Here is a 21282-nt window from a genome sequence, read left to right as displayed (position 1 = left end):
TGTTTTTCTAATGCCATGAGTTTGGTTTTTTCCATGGCCAAACTCCAAACCAGTAAGGGATAAGGACTGAGGCAGGGGGGAAAGATGAGCCAAAAAAAGGATAAGGCTTTCTAAGTAGATCTCCCTCAATAACATGCTGGAAAATCACTGCTCTAGTGCTTTTGAGGGTTGAAGGGTCCTTTCCACAGCCCTTGGGAAGCACTTAAAACGTGATTCATTTCACATTCATCAACCTGTGTATATTCTCTGGATTTGGGTTTGTCTCCTGTTTGACCAGTCCCAGTTTTGGGAAAAGGCCCAATTTCTTCATATTTTAAAACATTTACAGAACGTAGGATGACACAGTGCCATACAGTAGGGATGGGATTGGAGCAAGTTGCAAATAAAATCTAGCACATGTATTGTTTTGATCACACAATAAACAGGGGAGCCGGAAACCACATGAGCTTTACTGACCTGTAGGATGTGATTTTCTGCCAATTCATGAACACATGCACACAAGAACACCTTGACAAAACAACCATGTTCAGATTACAGCTTGCAGACGATAAGCCTCAATGAGTCTCTGATACACCACAGAGCCTGAGGCCACGTTTGATGGGATAAAATTAGCACCGGAGTCTCCAAATAACAGCTACGCTGGCAAGGTGGTGAGGATGTCGGTGCTGACAGCAATAGCAGAATATAAGAGCAGTGCTTAGACAGTGCCACCCGGGACCACATCTGCAGCCAGGCTGTCCATCAGATGAAGCCAGGCAGAACACCAGAAACTTTGTGAAAGTAAAGAGCAATTCTTTCCAAAACCCAGTTACTGAAGGTTGGTAGGTACTGTGGAATAATTGCTGGAGGTGACTTAGAAATTAGAACTTATATTCACACTTTTAGGTAAGGCACAGCTTTGAAAAAGCTTCCCAGGTGGAGTGCGGCTGACAAGGAATGCAAGGAATCCATTCCACGGAAGTTCCCTAGGCTTACAACCTTAGATGTTGGCAACGCCAGGGGAAGTTGGTGTGTTGGCTCTAAGAGGAACTGCCCGGAGGGTGGAGCGGTGTGGAGATACCGTGGCCAGGCTCTGTAATAATATGGGAACTTGAAGGTATCATGGAACTGATAAGCTGCATATTTGCTACCCTGGGCCAACAGCCTGTCATGTTTTTGACAAAATGCTGTCCTTTTGGTGAACTTTGCTCATTATAACATCGTTATAATACCAAAACACCCCTCCATCCCAAAAGCTACCCGCCTCCAAGGTGTGACCGCCCCTCACTGAGCTTGCGCACTGAATTTTCCTAGCTTATACCTTTAAAAGCGAAGCGAGAAAACTTTACACCAATCCTAAACAAAGGTATGTATGACTAGAGTCACTCAAGCTCCACCTGAAAGGTGAAAAACAGTATAAAATAGCTTAAGAGAGAGAGAATGTTAGGGAAGACACCATCATGTACCACTAACTTCTGGGATCAGTTGAAGGGCTGAGCCTCTCTTCCCCCCCATCAGGACGCCTTTGTGTAAGATTCGAACACTTGGTTATACCAAGTGCCTCCCCAGGAAACTTAGAAATCTCTATAGAGTCACTTTATATCTTTTAATGCATTTGTAGCTGGCGGTGTTACTCATACTCTTGGTATTTGCACATGCTTTGCAGACGGTGAATTTATCACCGGTAATCCAAAAGAACCTGTGTGTCTGTTGCTCTAATAAACTGCACTCTTCATTAATCTAGCCGTTGCAGTTCTCATTGAACATGACCAGACTCTTTAAGTGTGGCCGTGATAGTTCACGCAACACGACTGGACTGGGGGTGCATCACATTATTTGTGAATCCGTAATCATGAAGTTCAGTACACTGAACACGACTGGACTTATAACGTTGTCAAATTAATGCTGTTGCCTTAATTGACTTTATGAAGCTGTTTCAGCACAAGCCCTGAGAGGGCTCTGACAGGCAAACGTTGACTTTGATGGGTGGCTACATATACAGTCCTTAGAAAATAAACTGTTGACCAAGTCTGAGACTAAGACTGGGCCTAGCCGCACCTAGACTCCTTTCTGAGAAGGAGTTTAGAAAGCAAGGGGGTCCTGTCTGAACCTAGTGACTCAATGGGAGGGTTCCCCCCCCAGCCACTCCTCAGACTTCTACGCAACAGTAACTCAACGCAACAGGTACCCTGAAACATGGAGGTTTTATGTTCTTTTTAGGCACAGTGGTTTTAAGTAGATGAGCAGGGGACAGGGTCTTCTTAAAAGGCCAGTCTCACTTTCATTAACCTGGACACAGCCATGTCCAGGTTCTCCCTAGGTTGCCTGAGCCAGTCAATGGCTGGGCCCTGAAGTGCTCCTTCCTGAGCTCCAGAGCTTCCCTGCCACTCCGCTGGTTACACTCCAGCAGCCCCAGCAGCAGACAAGCTTCAGCTGCTCTTAATGGGAAGGGAAGCTGGCAAAGTGTTGTTTTATCTAAGGCAGGATGTTAGACAGCTTGTCTCATACCCTGGAGGACATCCATTCCAACCACGCGCCAGTGTGATGCATAAGGGTCTTGAGAGTCAGCTTTTGTAGTTACTCATTTATTCATCCCCGTATTTGCTTTGCTTGACTTCTTGCCTCCTCCCCCATTTTCGTTCTGCACAGAGTTTTCAACAGGTTTTGGATCAATGAACTATAACAAAGACAGCTGTTCTGCCAGATTTCTTTTGTTGCAGAGCAGACATCTCCGCAATCACAGCAGGACACCAGCTCCACAGGACACATAATTACGTCCCCACTGTCCTTCTTGCCTATCTCAGGACCAGATTGTTCCTCTCTGACCCCGAAGCAAATATTAGTTTTGCCTGGGCCAAAGTAACATCACTTCAGATCTGTCCTTACCTTCTCAGGGCAACCTTATCATGGCCCTGCTTCGCTGGACAACAGGCTTCCCTGCCTTTGAGGCCCTCACAGCAGCACTGAACATTAACTGGGGCTCAGGCCAGTCAAAAGCGAGGGCAAGATCACTGTACTGCAACTCCGGGAAGCAATCCTGGGGGAATACCACACTGTCTGCGAGAGTCCAGCAACACTTTGCTCAGCTGGAATCTCTCCCTCTGCAGCTGATATTTAAATGGCAGCAGTATCTTGTGCCCTGCATACAGCATCCTTATTGAAAACCAGCATTCCCCAACAGTGCTAGGGACCAACAAGACAGAAACAGTGAAGGGGAGCCACAGTACCATTGTGCCTGTTTTCGTCTGCAACCACAAGGCTGTTACAGTTGCTAAGTGGGAAGGACTAGGAAAACTGTGAAAGGTGCTGGATATTTCTTGGCAGACCCAGCGTTGCCCCAGTGCTCCCCGAGGCACAGGACCCCTGGACAAATCCCAGCTCAGAGTCCTGCCGGTCCCTAAGCCTGAGCCCAGCTCACGCCAAAGGGATGCCCCCTTCAAACACGTAGAGATACAGCTCTGTCCTGGCCCCAGCCCCATCCTAAGCCTCCAGTGGAGCAGGACTCAGGTGGGCTCTCAGTCCCCTGGCAGCTGTAATGTTTTTCCCACCCTGACTGGAGTCTCAACATAATATTTTTAATAAAATTCTGCATGTCTGTGCACACACACATTTATAATGCTATGGAGGCTTAGGAAAACAGTTTCATACAAAAAACCGGTATAGATTATCCACTATGAAGATTATATCAAGACAAGAAAATTTAGTGGTTACACACTGAAAACTGAGTAAGGCTGTTACCTTATGAAGGACTATGAGTCTTTCTCCCACACACCCTTTTCCATGCTCTGGAGTTGCCACATGCCCATCTTTGTGAGACTGAGGATAGCAAATAAAATCCCCGAAGAGGGCTACTGTACAGGCACATGGACTCACATGAACACCATAACACGTAAGGGCTAGCAAAAAAAAGTTTGTGCAAATCTGTTGCAAGTTGTACCAAGACCATATGAGGTTTGTAGTCATCTCAGCTCCATAACAGAAGTAAACCTCTCATATTATGCTGCCCCTTCATAAGACAAAACAACAAAGTCCGATTTATGGAGGCTTATAAAGTTTTGTTGGGATGGACCCACCCAACCTCAAGTTAAGATGTGCCCCCATGTTGAGGTCCACACAGCTGGTACAAAAAGTTCCCATCTTTGAAACGTATTTATATTATAGTGTACAGAGGGGGAAGCAGCTACGCAGTAATAGGGACAATCCCCTCAGAAACCCCCAAACATTGTAAATAAAGGATAGGCAGATAAAGAGGCAAGACAGGAGAAAGTATTTATTCCAATTTGTCTTTCCATGCAAGTGCCTTAAAGCAGGCTACCCAAAAGAGTTATGCCTTCTTCAGTCATGTGCTACTTCTGATGTTTGGACGTGGAGATAGATCTTTTTGGCCTTTGTAGCACTTTGCCTGCAAGAATAACAAGACATGAGCAGCAAACCAGGAATGAAGGTGTTCAGTGAGCACCTAACTTCCAAGTTCTTCACTTGCCCTGCCTCTTCCCCAGAGAAAATGAGCAGGTAATCCTCAAATCCTCTAGATTTGCTCCAGCTCCTCAGTAGACACTGGTGCTTCACTCACTGCATGAATAGCTGCTATCAAGAATGCCCTTTTTCTGTTCCACAAGATCAGTTAGGTTGTTTAAGCACAAATAACATCTGTAATAGTGTTGCAGCAGGTTTGAGAGACTAGTGCAGCTATTCACAGGCCAGTAAAGGCCTATGCTGCTTGTTTTCATATGCCTAGGTAGACAAGTGGTAAAAAGAAAATCTCTCCAGCTAGAGTCTGGGAATTAACTAGCAACTTCTTGGAAGCAGAGGACGCAGCCAAGTAACCCCTGGGATTCCCCAAGGAGCTCTGGGCAAGGGTTTTGCACAATTTCAAGTGAAAGCTGCTGAGAGTTCATCATTCTGACTTACCCGTGAAAGTTTTCAACATCTTCAACAGTCTCAGGCAAAACTCTTCCTTTAGTTTCAGGTAGAAGCAACACCAATCCACCCGCAATCAAACCAAGAACAGCTTCAAATCGAACAGATGCACAAAGAGCTTGTTAGCATATACCAATTTCCAGCATATACACCACTTTCTATTGCCTGGCGCAAAGGACTCACAAATGGCATTTTATTTTGTTTTTCATACAAGATGTGCACGTCAAGGCTCTATATGCAAAACCTGCATGCCACCTCTGGAGGATGTGGCAGCCACATGGACAGTAATGAGCCAAGTTCAATTCAGCGCTTAACTCACAACTACGGCATCTCAGGCTGGACAGACAACTGTAAAGAGGAAAGAACCCTTTCTAGTCTGAGTGTATGCCAGAAAATGGATTCAATTTTGCATACACAATGTATTATCTCCTACACAACATGATTAACTTCTCCACTGAATTTCTTTTACCCACTTTGTACATGTTTGGTGGCCGTATTTTAAATCTACCTAACACCCTCCTAAACGTGCTGTCTGTTAAAAACTGCACATTGCTGTTCAAGACATTTTTCTATAAATAGTGTGCTGATCTAAAGATTCAGATAAGTTTTGCAGACCCTGACCTGAGAGTTCAGGTCACTAGTCTGCAAACACTCATCTTGCATTTATTTACCAAACTCTTTACAAATAGCTGGAGAACAGCCAGTTATCAGACTGACAGAAAAGCTGAAGTGTAACAGCCACGCTTGTACTCTGTTAAATAGGCAATTATGTGAAATTCTAGGTTTTGGCTCCTGGACTGAGACAATATACCTCACAGAAGAGCAGTAATTGATCAGATCTGGATTCATAAAAATATTGATCTCATCAAAACACTAGAACATTTCTCAGCTCTTTGCCATCTGTCGTACCTGTATTCACCTCTAGCTGCCTTTAAAATGCAAGGAACAATAATAAGGGCAAAGGAGACATGAATGCATAAACAGTCTCCAGGCTGTTGTAAACTGAAGGCTATGTCTTTTGTAGACGGGAAGGGGCTTCTGCTGAATTTGGGGCAACTGCCTTAGCTGCTTTTCCCTCCCTTTGAAACTTGGGCCCTGCTGCTGCACCCCAGGCTGGCAAGGAGGTAAGGTAGCACTTACTGAAGACTATCAGCGGCAGATCATGCCAGACTTCCACCAGTCTGTAGACAATGAATGGGACGATGACTCCACCAACATCGCACAAGGAGGAGCAGACCATCACCCCAAGGTTCCTGGTTCAACAGCAAAGGGATCACGTCAGCAGCACAGTACTGCGGACGGAAGGGCACGGATCACAGTTCTGACCCTTGCACAGGGCATGCAGCTCAGCAGACCACAAAATGCCAAAATAGTTTACAAAGCCCTAGTTTTCCACTGGTGGGCACATCCTGAAGTTATTTAGACCTAAGTATTGCAAAAATAAAAAGCTTAGCAAATAGGAACAGGAGAGTATATCTGTATTTTCACAGGTATAAGCAAATTCCCAAGGTTAAAGATAGAAGAGAATTGGGCCCAAAGTGTCTGAGGGAAGTCTCCAGATACAGTAAAAATGTAAAACCATTAGCTTCAGTACATCTTAGGTGACCTAGTGCAAGGGGTGGCAAACGATCCTTCTGTTTGCTATACACCATTAATGAAATTTAAAACTCCACTGTATTAATCTTATTTCTCTATAATGAATAGAGTCTCATGATTTCATATGTTGTGTCATAGCTTCATATAATCAGTGTCTCTCCAATGAAGAAAGGAGGAATAAGATTCATCTGGTCAGTGCAGACATGTCCTCTGCAGGCAATGGCCTACAGTCACTGGGTAGAAAGAGGAAATTTTGAGGAGGAATTAACTCCCAAGCTTTAGATTTCTGCAGTGCGCATATCTGCTTCTGAGCTATTCACCCTGCAGCCCACTTACAAATTGGGAAAAAATCCAGTCCTCAGGTGAAGGGCTTGAGTTAAAACATATCCTCCATAGCAGACTCCACTCTGGGCAGATCCATTTGTTATTTTGATTCAAACAAGGTACCAAACCAAGCACTACGTGGTACTTCAGAACCCTCATCCACCCTGGTTGTCTCCACTTTTCCCTTTATTTCAGTCACATGAGTTTTCATCTGCTTTAAAGTATATTTGTTGTCTTCATGAATCTGGTTTTTAAAGCATTTTACTGATGCTCGGCCTACTTTATGTTCAGCAGTACCTGTGTAGTTCTGAAGCATTTGAGGATAACTTAGTTTAGCATGAAACATAACACACACGTTGGCCTCAACTATTCGTTTCCAGGCCAAATGCCAGCGGGGACGAGGATGCACCTACCTGATGTATGTTGGATACAGTTCAGTGTTTACAAAGCAAACCATCTCAAAAGCCATTGTGATTCCCATTCTCCCGATGCAAGCAGCAATCACTTTTAGCCAATGTATGTCTGCAGAGAAAATGCATTCAACACATTTGAAAGTATCCCAGCGATTTAGCAGGAGTCAGTTAATACACCAGTGTTATTTTAGGGGGGACCTCTGATCCCACATCACTCAACGTTTTTAAGGGGCCTTGTTTCACGTGTGCGAATGGGGGAATGGGAACAGCCAGCACCGCGTGAGCTGTGGCACGGGGGACTCAGGTGCTTTGAGATTTGTTATTAGCAGCGCTACACATCAACCTCATTTCACTTCTGCAGCACGAGGAGCGCTACTAAAAGTCAGGGAGGCAGCACCCAAGGGCAGGCGTGGGTTTGCAGACACCTTTGGGCCTGGACCTCAGGTCAAGGGAGGGAGAGGTGGGTGCTCTTCCCACGGGGCAACGCCAGGGTGGGAAGCCACCATGTGTCCTCTCGCGGGTGACTCACCCTCTGGGATCAGGGCTGTGACAAGGCAGGCGGCCCCAGCCACCAGGTTTGCCGCAGCCCAGGGGTAGCGCCGCCCGACGCGGTCGATGGTGATGATGATGATGAAGGCGGCTGGGAACTCGACAAGCGCAGAATAGAGGAAATCCAGATACATGTTCCCAGCGGCTACTCCCATGTGCATGATGAGCCCCTGGTAGAGGACGGAGCTCGTGAACCTGGACAGAGAAGAGCATCCCGGCTTCGTTAGTCAGTCGGAGGACCGAGGTCTGTGTCCTCCTGGAGACTTTGTAACCAGAGCTTCAAAAACAGCTCTCCAACATTGTCTCCTTACCAGTTGTACATCAAAATGAACGTGTTTTTTCTCATCTGTGGTGTCCTGACAAGGTCGATGAGTGAAGGACTCTGCTTTCCGCCATCTTCCTCTTCAAATTTAATATCCTGTGGAAGAGCCAGTACAAAGTAGGTTTCTACTGAGAGGAACTGATGGAAGGGACTATCATGATGCTTGCTTACATGCATAAGCAAACCCTGAGCTCACCTCAAAATGGGAAGGCATCTTTTTCCGATTTTTTTTAGCCATATCACTGACAATTTTCATAGCTTTGTCATTTTTTCCTTGAGAGATCAGCCACCTGGGAGACTCTGGGAGGCACCTACAATGCAAGTGGATGCTATTATATACCAAAACATAAAGCTCACATAGTGCTCCCATGTATGGAGATTGTGGAGAGAGGGCTTTGGTTGAATAGAGGCAGGTGGGTTTATTCCTTGTTTGGAGGTGGTGGGGTTTTTTTTGGGTTTTGTGTGTTCCCCCCGCATCAGGAAAAGTAGTATATCCTACTGCTGAAATGGGAAGAGGAGCAGTTGTTGTAGTGGCGTTAGCCAGAAATGAGTTTACTAAAGATAAATCAGGGAAGGGCTTTGAGCGAGAGTAGTGCTATCATTTTATTCACCCTGTTCACCACAAACTGGCTCCTCTTAGAGAGTCATTTTCAGTTGTGCCATCACAGGTTAAGAAGTAAATAAGCTAGAACTGGCTTACCAATTCACAAATATGGAAAAAGGAAGACAATTAATCTCTTTCTACTATTCCTAACCTCTCAACCCATCCAGACAATGTCTCAAATCAAAGCACTCAAACTGAAAAATATCAATCAAAAAGAGAGGAAAGAATCCAAAATAAGGGTGAACCCACGTGCCTTCTTTTGGTTGGACCACAAAAAGCTGCAACTCTTTCTCCTTAAAAGAACAAGTTAACAACCTGTTACAGTTATGTTAGCATTCAACAATCTCTCAATAACCATCTTTTCAGTGTAGGATCCACTAAATTATGTCAAGGCATTTCTTTCCCTTTATGAAATCCTTAATGAAGATAATATATGATATTAAACCACTCTCTCCCAGTGTTTTTCAAAGTGGTTCCTTCTTTTAAACAGAAGTCTGGTGCGGCGCACAGGCTGAGATGCAGTGAAGGCTCAGCTTGAGGGGTCCTATTTCCCTCTCCTTTTTGCTGTGTACTTCCTCTTTGCACCAAGAGGCACACACAGCCGAAAAGCAGTGCCAAATCTCCCTCAGTATCAAGCCCTGAGAGCTAGAAGCAGCCGGCTTTTGGGTCGTGGGCAGAGGTACAACGAAAGCCCGTTTACCAGTAGTAGAGCAGGAAGAAGCAGCTTGGCAGGGTGACAGTGAGCTGCAGCCACCGCCAGTGAGGGATGGCATAAGCGATGGCATCAAAGACCAGGAGCCCAACGGAGAAGGCCATCTGGTAGAGGATGCCCACCGTCCTCCGGTACTTCGGACCGACAACTTCTGTCACTGCAAACAAGACAGAATGACAGCTCAGCCATGACCGCTCAGCGCAGCAGTAACTTGCTCTGCGGGGACGCTAGAAGACCAATGCTGCGTTAACGCCCTGAAGAAACCATCTTGATGATCCTGGGCTTCCTGGCATAAAGCCTCCAGGCAGAAATCCCCTGGTGCTCACGGAAGAAGGGTTGCTTTTCTGTGATCCAAACTCTCAGCAGAGGAGAAAACACTGCTCCTGCTCTTACATTGGCCTAAGGCATCCAGTACTGTCCTCTGTCGCAGAAATCTCCGAGTAAATCAAACATTCCTCAAAGAGCACAGATGGATTTTGTTGTAAAATCTAACGCCAACCTACATAATGTCTCCAACTCAATAACAAAACATCATATTTTGTTTTCTAAGTGCAGCCTTTCAGCCTGCATCTCACTCCAAATACATAAGAAATGCTTGTACCACAGGATGGCATACAGCTTCCTGGTCAGGATGGCTTCACGAGTCATCTGCACTTTGCAAGTGCACATCACAGGATAGACCCACAGCTTAAGACTTGTTGATACAGAGCTAAAAGTAACTATTCGAGCAGGCAGGCACAAGCACACTCAACATTTTGCATCCGGTTGTGTGATTTCAAGAAAGCAAACCGATTAGAAAAAGAACAGGAAGCAGTTATTTAGCAACTGAAGAAAGTGCTGTGTTTTGGAGCCACGGATTAGCTAATACTGCTTGGCCAAACGATGCACAGAGACAAAGACATCTCCTCAGGCTCAGTAGGACTGAGACAAAAGCAGCTAAAGGGTAGATAAGTGTCCTGGGAGAGCGTGACAACAAGGTTGCTCTGTCCTTGTACCCCTCCCTGGGCATTCAGTATTGGCCACTCTTAGGGAGAGGATACAAGTTTAAAGGGGCTTTGGGGCTGATTCTAGGTGACTTCTCTCTCATGAGAGAGTTTCAAGGAGAATCCAGAAGTAACAAGGTGTAAGTGAGGGAAAACACCAGGTTAGGGCAAGTCATTGTGCCGATAGGGATTTTATGCTCTAAAATGACATAAAGTTCCCGAGAAGAGGTGATAAAGATTTCATTTGTGCCAGGAAAAGATTTAAGAGGCCAAGCAAGCATCTAGAATATGCACAGGAAGGAACAACCATGTCTTGGCAGAAGATGGTCTGGACTGTGGGCTAGATGTTTTTATTTTATTTATATCAGACATCTCAATAACTGCATTAGCAAGATGTCCCCACTAAAAGACTTAATAGAAGTTTAGGGTGTTGACATTCACATTTTTTCCACTATCACAGTGAACTGGATCACTCGGAGCCATTTGGTAGGGCCACCTGACACCCCAATCCAGATAAGGCTCTACTGGGCAGCATTTAAAATATTTATTTTGCTGCTTTGGTGATTGCTTGGTGTTGGGTATTTTTGACAAGAGCCTGAACTCCACGCCAGAGAAGTCAGGGAAATCCCGGGCAGCTCTACCATGCACCAGAAAGTGGTCCTGAGCTGGCCCCAGCCCTGCTGCCCCGCCGCCGTGCTTCACCCCAGACACGATCACTGCGAGGCGCTGGGAGAGGCTCCAGCCCAGCCTGGCTCCTCGCCTTGCTTTGCATTCCCGCAGGTTGGCCTCCGCTCGGACACGTGCACAGGTACCCAAACAGCTTGTCTTTTTCTCAGCAAGTACATGCTGTTCTTCGGTTATTTTTACTCTGTAGAGCCTCTGTTTGCCCTTTAATGCTCTTTGTGTCATAAAAATGCCTCCAATTTTCCCCACCCTCTACCTGCTTCTTTAATGGCCGCCTCTGCCATCACCCCGTCTGAGACTGGGCTGGAGTGGCTGCGGTCTGCCCAGCAGCTGTTGCCTTCCCCAGCCGGTGCCCGAGGGGAGGGAGAGGAGCCCAGGGGCCTGGATCTGCAAAGGGGATCTGCGTCACAGGGGAAAGCCTATCTTGAGGTAACAGCCCTAATATACCACTGCTTGCTTGAGCTTTGAAGGCTACTGTTGCATCTCCCTAATGACAGTGCTTGAAAAAATCCTGAGAAGTCAAAGAGGGAGAAAACTCCTTGATAAAACACCATGGGAGGTATTTTTTAATTGGCTTTTGTTTGGGGTTTTTTGGATTGTTTGGTTTTTTTTTTTTCATCTTCTGCAGCCAGCCTTGCTCCTGGGAAAAGGTCTGAACTCACCCAGGATGTAGCCTGCAGTCCAGCAGCCCTTGCTGACGAGCCCTTGCAAGAACCGGAGGATGACTATCCACAGGTAGGTGGGCACGAAGACCAGAAGGATTCCACAGACAACGTTTGCAAGGATTGTATTTAAGAGGCAAAATTTACGGCCAAACCTGGATTGGAAGATAATATGCGTAAAAGCAAAACACTAGTCATGAACACACAGGCGTTTTAAACTAGTAAAAGCTTTGTGCATCTTTGGGAAAAAAAAAAAATCCAACTTTGCTATAACAAGGGATAGATACATACTGACTTTTATTCTTAGCCCATTACTCGCTTATCTGCTTTTCTATTCCCTAAAAAATTACTGTGCCAATTGCTCTGCAATTCCACAAAGGCTTTCAGGAAAAAGAAAAATTTCCCGAGGTAAAGAACAATAGTCCCATATTTACATATATTTCGACTGTGACTATTGTCCCCGAATTTCAGAACAGGCAGCTTAGTAATCTGTTTTTTTTATAATGGCAGTGAAAAATAAGTATGGGTTAATATTCTGATTCTGATATGTCTGCGTGCACCAGATTTATAACAGATTTATATACCACAATCTCCAAAAATCTAGTATGTATGTATCTTGTTGTGAGTGGGCTGCATTTCACAGCTGGAGCAACTCGGAGCCTGCTGTACTAACAGTCCTAGGCAGGAGGGGAACAGGGGGGAAAAAGGGCCTTCAAATACTGGCATTTGTTTCTTTTTAACCCCAGCCGCCTGGGCTAGGGGCAGCTGTCTCCACTGGCTCTGAACAGGGAGCTAAAGATGCCAGCACACAGGGATTTCTGCTTTTCCACAGTGACTGCTGCTGTACCGATCTGGCAATCTCTGCATCTACTATTTCAAAGTTTCTCCAAAGGAAGCAAGATGTTTCCAAGCTGCGGCCACACAGAGTGTGACAGACCAAGTGGGGGCTCCAAACCAGCGCTTCCCGGCTTCGGTTAACACCCCAGGGCTCTGGCATGGCACAGTAGCGAGTTTGGGGTATACGGTCCTAAAATGGTCCTTGCAGGCTCTGTGGGACTCGCCAAGCAGGAGATTTGTGCAAACCACCAGGTATGACTTAAGAGACAGAGTACTCGCTCCTCATGCCGTGACTGAACATCCAGGTGGTTGACCTTATTTTGAGAAGAGCAGAGAGGATAGCAGTTGCACAACCTTTCTCTGCCGTTATCTAAGCTTAGCTGCTGAAGACTGATAAAGGAGGTCAGAGGGTTTTACTGTCAGCCCACACATACCTGTCTGCTATGTAGCCAATGTTTATGGAGCCAATAAGAAACCCAGCATTCACAGAAGACTGAAAGAGGTCCAGCTTCCAGGAGTCCTCACACACCAGGTTAAACTAAAGGAGCAACCACAGTTAGAAGCGAGAGAGTGAAACGAGGAGCTGGCTCACATCCACAAGTTTCCTTCACTTCAGTCAAAGATTTAAATTCATTTCTGGGTCAATGACCATTTTATCAGCACCCAGAAACCCTACTGACTTAATTAAGTGTCCAACATTAAAAACAGCATCAAGCCCTTGAGCAGTTTCCTGGTATTTCCCATTCATGTCTCACCTCTCGTTACTGGAAAGAACATAACTGAGCTATTATCTGTCAAGATCGGGACCTAATTTGTGTTAGGCCTTGTTGATCAAATCAGCATGGACCTGATGATCACCCTGGCCTTTTCAAACAGCTTTTTTTGTGGCTGATGGTAAACATTTCTAAGCAGTTCTGGTTGCTTCATAGCCTCACATGCTACCGTAGTCCCTGCAGACCCCTCAGGACTAAGGGTGATGCCTTCACTAAAGGTATCCGAGATGCTTGCAGAAGCCTGCCTCGTCCCGCTTCCTCTGGAGCACCAGCTCCCCGAGGAGGGTGGGAGGAGGTATCTGCATCTGCCCCTGAGGCCACAGCATTTTCTCTCTGCTCTGGCCTTTTGCTCAACTAAATTGTCTTACAGCCCAAGGTGTCTGGAGGCCAGGTATTTTGTATCCAGGGCCAAGCTTTATACCACATGTGTACGCAGCTATATTTGCCATCTGGCCTTAGTTCTCTTATCTTACTTAAGTAGATATACGTACAAGCTACTGGAGAATAAGTTATTTTGAAAAGCTGTCCTAACAGGACTGAGAATCCCTTCCCATCCTACTGGTAGCTGGGTTTAAAGCTATGCATCTTTAATCAACATAAAACCAGATACTCCTCCTGATGCTCTGAGGGGCTTCCCATGAGGATATTCTTCAATGCGTAAATTTTTCCTTTGAGAAAAGTAACGTGCTTTACTCTGCACTATTCTTTCCTTGGCTTAGCTGCCCGAGCAAGGGACAACATAACAGAGCCCGACAGCCTTCATGGAAACAGTCACATCCAGAAGCAAAACACATGGCCAAAATGCGCACAGAGGCGTGTGACGTTCCTGGTTATCCTGTGAAGGAAGTGGCCCGTGGGCCTGGCCTTGCACCCCCTTCAGAAGAAAAGGGAAGACGACTGATGCGCGAGCGTGACTGCGCAAATCCACACAGGCTGCAAGTTTTCAGCTTCCCAGTCTCAAGAGATCATGGTGGGGGCATCTGGACCACAGCATCTGCTTGAGCCTTTTGCAGCGAGATGTGCCTTCTGTGCTGCTGCTTTGTAGAAGTCCTGGGTCACCCTCCGTTTGAGCTGTCTCACTTCCTCACTTTAATATCACCCAGTTCATACTTTGTTGAAAGAAGTACACTTAGAGTACACCACCTAAAATCTAGCTCCAACCTCTTACAAAACTATAAATGCTGAAGTGGCTAGAGCACAGAATTTACCTGCTCCTGTGTTTGTGCTAGATATATGGGGGAAAGAATCCTGACTTCCACCATCTCTAAAAATTTGGTGGAACTTTATGACAAAAATCAAGTTTGTCATCCCAGATACTGATTTGTTTTTAAAGTTAAAGCACCTAAAACCCTAAAGTACCCTAAGTAGCTTTTTCATTTTCGGTTTATCCACACATCTTCTGAGCACGCAGAACAGCCGTCTGATTTTCTGCTATTTACTCCTGAATTAAGCTGCTTAATTGCAGGAGGTGATTACATTTCCCCCACCCATAGTCATTCAATCATACTTGAAACAAACTTTAAAATACTTGCTTCATTTAAAAAAAAAAAAAAGAGGAGAAATCAAGATCTTCACGAGATCCCAGGAAGACCGGGAGGTCTGTGCCGTGCACCCACTTGGGGATCGGCCGGTTTTGTTTGCAGTGCTGCAAGCCACCGATGCCTCACAGGCACTGTTTACGCACCCCCACCCATCGGGCCTCTCATGTGACAGGAGTTTCATTCAGACTGGACTTTATCTACCTAGGGGTTTATTTGCTGAAATATGCTTTGCTCCCCAGCTGGAGATATAAGCCTGCTGAGCAGCCAAGGCAACGCTGCACAGCAAGGACAGAGGGAAGACAACTTGCAAAGCGCCCTGCACAAGCAAGAGGATCCCCTCGTCCAGGTAAGCAGGTGTCATTTTAACGGAGCCCAGGCTACGCCAACCCTCTCCCGCATCCCTCAGCTTGTCTGTAAGTCAGGGGGCAAGGGAAGGAGGGTATTTGTTTTTACCTCTGTCACGAGGGAGGTCCCTGGGGAGTCGTAGACCCAGCCGTCCTGGCAGGGACCGAGGGGGACGGTGCTCCGGTTGCCCACGAGGCTGCCGAGGGGGTCGGTGCAGCTGACGCCCGTCGTGTTCCAGTCCACCTCGTACCTCCTGCAGCGGCTGCTGAAACCAGACCCGCGGCCGCCCCACTCAGGAACCGTGTGATTCAGCTGTTCCTCCAGGCTCCAGCCACACCGCTGGCTCAGCTCAGCTGCCCCAGGACTGAAGCAGCGATGCTCGGGGATGAACCCAAAGAAGACGACACCCACATACACTGGGGTGAAGGCAGCAGAAAGCAAACACAGGACAAAGAAGGTTTGCTTCTGGAACCTGTCGAATTCTCCAACATTCTCCAAAATGTCATCTAGGGTTGGCATTTCGGCATCAAAACAACCCCAAAAACCTCATCTAGGTCTTCTCTGCAGCACTGATATATTTAGTTGGCAGCAAAGCTATTTAAGTAACAAAGACATTTGACCAAAAGTCAAGACTAACTCCATAAATTATTAAACTACATGTTGCAAGCTGTATTTTTTAGGTTTCATTTGAAATCAGACCGTAATTCACCCAGGGAGAATTTGCATTTAACCCCTAATCAGAGCATATATGTTCCTTTTCTCCAGAAAAGCCGCTAACAGCCACAGCACTTTGGGTATTTTTTATTAGCCAAACCAGCTCCTCAAAGAGGAGGCATTTTAAGGAGCAAGTGTGGATGGAAAACTCCACCAACATGCAAGCAAATGAAAAAAGTTTAGTGTAGCAGTTGCTGGGCACCACACAGGAACAAGGCTTATCAACCAGGTTCTATAAAGAACAGGTAAGTACACTGTGAAACAGAAGTGTCTCTACATTGAGCCATGTAATGGTAAAGGAACAGCTTTTGCACGAAGTCCAGCATCGTGTATGTCTCACCCTTGCAGCCACACTCCTCCATTTCCAAGGAAAAACTTTCCCACCTACATCAGGGAACACAATTTTCACCTGACCATATTTTTGCAGTGATACAAAACATAAAAAGCATTCACTAAGGACTTACGCCCTGGGAATAGCTTTGGGAAGCCATAGCATAACATACTTATGGCCAAAACAGCTATTTCTTTCTATAGAAGACCTGTAAGAATTTAGGTAGAATTCATTGTGGGGCACTCCCAAAAAAGTCCAGTTATATCAGGCTCCAATGATACTGCATGCTGTCTATGGACAGACACTTGCTACTGCGACACCTTTTGCTGACAACAGCTTCTTCCATCAGAAAGAAAAGCGTAAGTGAAGGTAACATTTTAAAGATGGGAAAAAGTGAAAAATGGTCTGGAAAGTGACTTGCATGGTTTAGGCAACCACGCAAAAAAATTTGAAGACCTCCTCTCAATACACTCCAAAAAATAAACCAGCTTAGAAGGCCATTCTGGCCCAGGGACAGAAACAGAACCCATTCTTCACCTGGTCTCACTGCCTATCAGCCATCAGAGTGGCCTAACCAGCTATGAAAGCTGCTTTGTGGACCAGCACTCGGATCATTCCCTGCATCACACAGATGTGCCCCCTCCTCTCCCACCTCCTCTTCTCAGGCAGGAATGGCTGAAGCAAGGTAAGAACTCCTCTCCTGCAGCCACTTACAGCTGCGTTACCCCCACGCCAGCACAGCACCCCACACCAAACTTTGGCTCCCGTGGCTGCAGGGGCTCCATGTGGAGCTGGGGAGAGGGACAGGGGGGACACAAGCTCACAGCAGCCACCAGGCTCACAGCCTGTCCCCGCAGGAGCATGTGTGCAGCCAGCTGAGGCGAAGGAAACCAAAATCAAAGTCTGCCTGGGAAGTGGGTGAAAGTTTGAAGCCATTAGGCTGTATCTTAACAACACACCCCAAAAACCCCACATTGCTTCTTTCCTAGCGGTTTTGTTTAACCAGTTGGTAACTGTGTGCATAAGTTCCACGTGAACTAAAAAAGTTAGATCCAGACTGGGCCCTTTTTCCTGATCTGCCACCACCCTCTCTGCGGTCCAGACAGGGGCTGGGTGGCACTGTGCCACGCAGGTGGCTGTCCTAGAGGCTCACTTCCCAGGGAGTCGTGCTGCTGACTGCCAAGGTTTCTGCTCCTGGCCCACCCATTTGTACATACTCCTCTGGTCCCCACTATTCTCATAACACTTTCCTCCCTATGGTTAAGGAGGGCCTTCTAGTAGAAAAATAGTCTGGTGAAGCAAGTCCTGCATCCAGCTCTGAACAAGTTAAGGTTCAGTCAGCCTACCTACAAATGCCTAGATAAAAAGTGGGCAATAGTTCCAAGGCTAGGGACTGATGTCACTCACCGCTGTCAGCTGCATATTAGAAATATATCATTGATATTTCTCAGACAAGCACCCCCAGGCAGAGTACCTCTGTTCTACCCAAGCCTCGTTATGCACAGTCACAACAAAGAGACCATGCGGTGTTATGCCTTAATACCTGGGAAGTCATTTCATGCAGCGGTTCGTGGATCAAATTCCTCCAAGATGCCAGGCTTGACAACTTGGGGAAGGGAAGCAGCATTCAACGTCCATTGAGAGAACTGTTGCAATGGTAACTGACAGTATTAACAATACACTGTCACGCCTCTCATTCCCCCAAATTAACCTAATGCTAAATACAAAAAATATTGCTTTTAAGTATGACAAGATGCAGCTTTAGCCGAACTGATTTACAGCTTCACTGGGTAACAATACAAGAGGAAGAAAACCCAAGTCTGATAAAAGAAAGAATATACCACTGGGGCTTACCTATACATTCTGATCTTTGTCATCAAACATCGGTTCTCATTTTGAGTGATGCGATTAAGATATTAGCTATCACAGCAAAAAAAGGGTATCACCAGGCTGATAAGCAGCATTACAGACTAGCGTAAGAAAGATTCCAGACTTGAGATGTGGGATTTGGAATACCCACTTCATATCTTTTATTGAAATTGCTGAATACTTTATATTACACTATTTTGATTCAAAATTGAGTTTTTATAAAAAGAAACCATTGTTGAAACTGAGTAAGCCAGCCAAAAGGAACAATGAAGTTTCAAAAAATTCTGACCAATGCGTGTACTTCTATGATGCTTTGAGACCCTATCATTGCCCATAATTTAATTTAGGAAACACCTGGAGAAGAGCAAGACTGCTAGAGGAAATTTGACTTGCATTCATTGCCAGCAACATTTCAAATCAATGACCATGGCCAGGACTGTAGCATAAGAGCTAGAACTTAGGCTGTCAGAAAACATTGCCCAATTTTTTTTTCTTACCAGTAATGTAATTAGTAATTAGTACCAGAGAGAGGTATTGTGCCAACTAGGGCTCCTCTAGTTGTTGGGCTTTTCTTGGTGATGACAAACTAGGCAGTGCAGATTGTATAGGAATTCTGCCTCTATGTCCTTGAAAACTCTGGCGCTCTGTGCAGTTGGCCTAGTCCAGCCATATTGTAGGGAAAAAAAAAAAATCTTTGGGTGCTTGTCAGCTGCTTAGGCAAATACTGATGAAGTCAGTCATATGACCAGTACCAAAAAAATATCATGCAAAGAACAGCAACCATTTCAGGCTAAAGCTATACAGAGTTGTACCTTTCAGTCAATACCTTTGAACCAATGATCTGTTTAAATTAGAATGGATATTCAAATTTACAGGATAAATTAGACCAGTTCCAAAATTTACATCAAATCATCCCAACACACAAAACTTATATTTTTCCTTGTCTTACGATGGGTGAACCCATAGAATAATACCCTGCCGGCAGGAAGAACATGTTGCTATTAAGCAAACCTGAGTAGTGAGGATCAATAAATACAAGGAGTTAAAATGCTAGTAGTCAGATAACTTGAGTCTCAGGAGCCAGGGGTTTCATTGAGCCTTAATCCTTTCCTTTCAAAGGTTTCTCTTTTTTTAAGCAAGCATTTAACATCTATGCTGAGGCTTAAAAAAAACAACCAAAACCAAAGTGTCCTGGCTAGAGAGAGTCAACATAACTCAGCCAACTGGATGTTAGAAATCCAGTCATTACTGAACAGATCATTGTAAACAACCAAGAAATCTTTCTCGTCTTCCCTTTTCAATGGTTTCTTGTTAAAGGCAAAATTCAGAAAAATCTTTCAGGCTGAAGTCCTCATATTTGGTTGGAAATGTTGTCCCGTTATATATAATCTCTCTCTATATATTTGATTAGGCACAAGAGGGGTTATTAAATATTCAACAAGTCCTCATCACTATCATCATGAAACGATACTGTATTTGTAGAGTTCTGTGCCTGCTGCTGGCCTGGCTTGGCTTTTGCTTTCCTTTCTTTTCCCCCATTCAGCAAATAAGCTTTGTCATCACTTCCAAGACTGGGCGGCTTCTTTTGTGGGTGCTTGCTCTTGTCTAGTCCTCTTCCTGTCTGAATCTTTACATCTGGAATGGTTAACACTTCATCTTCACTGTCCTGGTCATCCACATGGAGAGAAGTAAAGGCTTCAGATGTAACGGACTTGGTAGTAATGTGACCATTCTCCTGCCCCCCTTTTGCTGTTCTTTGATTTGGTGCTGCAACTTCCTCCATAAGCCACTCTGTTTCATTCTCATTAGCTTCTTCTTCACTGTTTATCTGCAAGAAAAAAAAAAAATGCAAGAGGATACTGCATATACCACTCTAGACTCTGCCACATGCTGATCTCCCCAGTTGTTAGACCCCACACCACACATGGCCTTGGGTTTAACCTAGTCATAAGATAGTAATACTGCAATAACATCCTGTTACTATGGCTTTTCACAACATCTGAAACAGACTTCTTTCTCTTCCTGTACATTTATGTGTTATTTGGCTATTTATGGACTGCTCTTCATTTCCTCAACTCTATATTCCTTTCCCATTTCACAATATAAATGTAGATATCTCAGCTATGTGGCTTTTCTGAAGCCACACAGTACAGTTTCCATGCACTGAAGGAACTAGGAATTAAGGGGGATTTATTAATAAAAGCTTCATATTAAGAAAACTTGACAAGAAACAAAACCTTTGATTTTGCCACTGTTTTACCTTTGTGTATTTGTAAGAAACACCGGATGTTCTTCTGCAGCAGTTCGTTATCTTGTTTATTACAATTTCCCTAAAGAAAAGGAGGAATACTGCATTAGGGAAACTGTATCCCCCTTATTAGCCCTCACTTTTCTTCACTGGATTTTTACCATCAACAGCAAGCATTTCACCAAGCAAGCTGCAAGCTATTGCATAGTGACACTTGATCCTGAACCATCCTAATTAACAAAATTCAGTCCATGATGATGTACATCTTCCCCCTTACCACAGCTTCAGGGTGACTGTTCTGAAACCAGAACAGGGTGACTCTGGCCTTTATGTCTAAGGGAAAAAAACCAAACTTGTCTGGAAAGAGAGAATCAGCAGGACTTGCACTTGTTCCTTGCTGCTGTTGTATGGTTCCAGCTTGACACCATAAAAGGAGAGGGATATCAAATACTAACAATATTGTCACATTGTTTTATCCTCCTTAATGAGCAGTTGTCCGCAATAGAGACAAGCCCAATTCAATTGTGTACCTTCTTTACATGGACCTTCAGACAGTAATGGGGAATTAAAAAAACCCCAACAGTTTGACAGTTGATGCTGCCAACTGAAAAACAGAACTTAAATATCTAAAGTTCACTACTTCCCTTTCACTGAGGAAACCGTCCTACCAAAGAAACTTCTAAAGCCTCCTGACCAGTTCTTACCTCCTCTCTTTTTTGTAGAACAGCAAGATTATTAGGCATGCAGTGAGAACAACCAGGAGGACACTCAGCACAGCACCAACAGCCTGACTTCTCCTTGAAAGCCCTTTATGTACTTGGGCCTCCTGATCAGTCTGGTGCTCATTGCTTCCTGGATCATTGGTTGATCTAATAA

General features: G+C 45.2%; 2 protein-coding genes across 5 annotated transcripts in view; both read right to left on the bottom strand.

The window, feature by feature from the left end:
• Nucleotides 1–4258: 4258 nt before the first annotated feature.
• LOC140649267 (solute carrier family 22 member 2-like) lies at nucleotides 4259–18152 on the bottom strand. Of its 4 annotated transcripts, XM_072856207.1 has the most exons (11): nucleotides 15353–18152; nucleotides 13020–13123; nucleotides 11749–11903; nucleotides 9408–9576; nucleotides 8300–8414; nucleotides 8093–8199; nucleotides 7762–7976; nucleotides 7233–7341; nucleotides 6040–6152; nucleotides 4891–4990; nucleotides 4259–4381 (listed from the first exon to the last, which is right to left on the bottom strand). In XM_072856207.1, the coding sequence occupies exons 1-11, from the start codon at nucleotides 15761–15763 to the stop codon at nucleotides 4315–4317; spliced, it is 1665 nt and encodes a 554-aa protein (XP_072712308.1). In that variant the 5' UTR covers nucleotides 15764–18152; the 3' UTR covers nucleotides 4259–4314. The 4 variants fall into 4 exon arrangements, 2 of the variants coding, with proteins under 2 accessions (XP_072712308.1, XP_072712309.1); XR_012041545.1 differs by lacking the exon at nucleotides 4259–4381 and having other exon boundaries at nucleotides 4955–4990; nucleotides 6040–6324; XR_012041544.1 differs by lacking the exon at nucleotides 4259–4381 and having other exon boundaries at nucleotides 4955–4990; nucleotides 6040–6191.
• A 130-nt stretch (nucleotides 18153–18282) lies between these two features.
• Nucleotides 18283–21282, bottom strand: part of IGF2R (insulin like growth factor 2 receptor) — a 60724-nt gene continuing 57724 nt past the window's right edge. The window contains exons 46-48 of the mRNA XM_072856206.1: nucleotides 21111–21275; nucleotides 20419–20488; nucleotides 18283–19986 (exon numbers count right to left, since the gene is read on the bottom strand). Coding sequence (XP_072712307.1) covers nucleotides 19585–19986; nucleotides 20419–20488; nucleotides 21111–21275 — 637 coding nt within the window. The 3' untranslated portion in view covers nucleotides 18283–19584. The remainder of the gene's footprint in view (nucleotides 19987–20418; nucleotides 20489–21110; nucleotides 21276–21282) is intronic.

The sequence above is a fragment of the Ciconia boyciana genome, chromosome 3, assembly GCF_034638445.1.
Source record: "Ciconia boyciana chromosome 3, ASM3463844v1, whole genome shotgun sequence".
In the NCBI taxonomy this organism is placed as follows: Eukaryota; Metazoa; Chordata; class Aves; order Ciconiiformes; family Ciconiidae; genus Ciconia; species Ciconia boyciana.
This window is presented reverse-complemented; position numbering and strand designations above follow the sequence as displayed.

What these genes read in the sequence shown, in the direction of transcription:
- LOC140649267 (XM_072856207.1), bottom strand. Translation starts at nt 15,763, where the DNA reads ATGCCAACCCTAGATGACATTTTGGAGAATGTTGGAGAATTCGACAGG. An exon ending in ATTGGCTACATAGCAGACAG is followed by an intron (nt 11,904 to 13,019) that starts GTATGTGTGGGC and finishes CTTCCAATCCAG; the next exon opens with GTTTGGCCGTAAATTTTGCC. An exon ending in CACAGCCCTGATCCCAGAGG is followed by an intron (nt 7,342 to 7,761) that starts GTGAGTCACCCG and finishes TTTTCTCTGCAG; the next exon opens with ACATACATTGGCTAAAAGTG.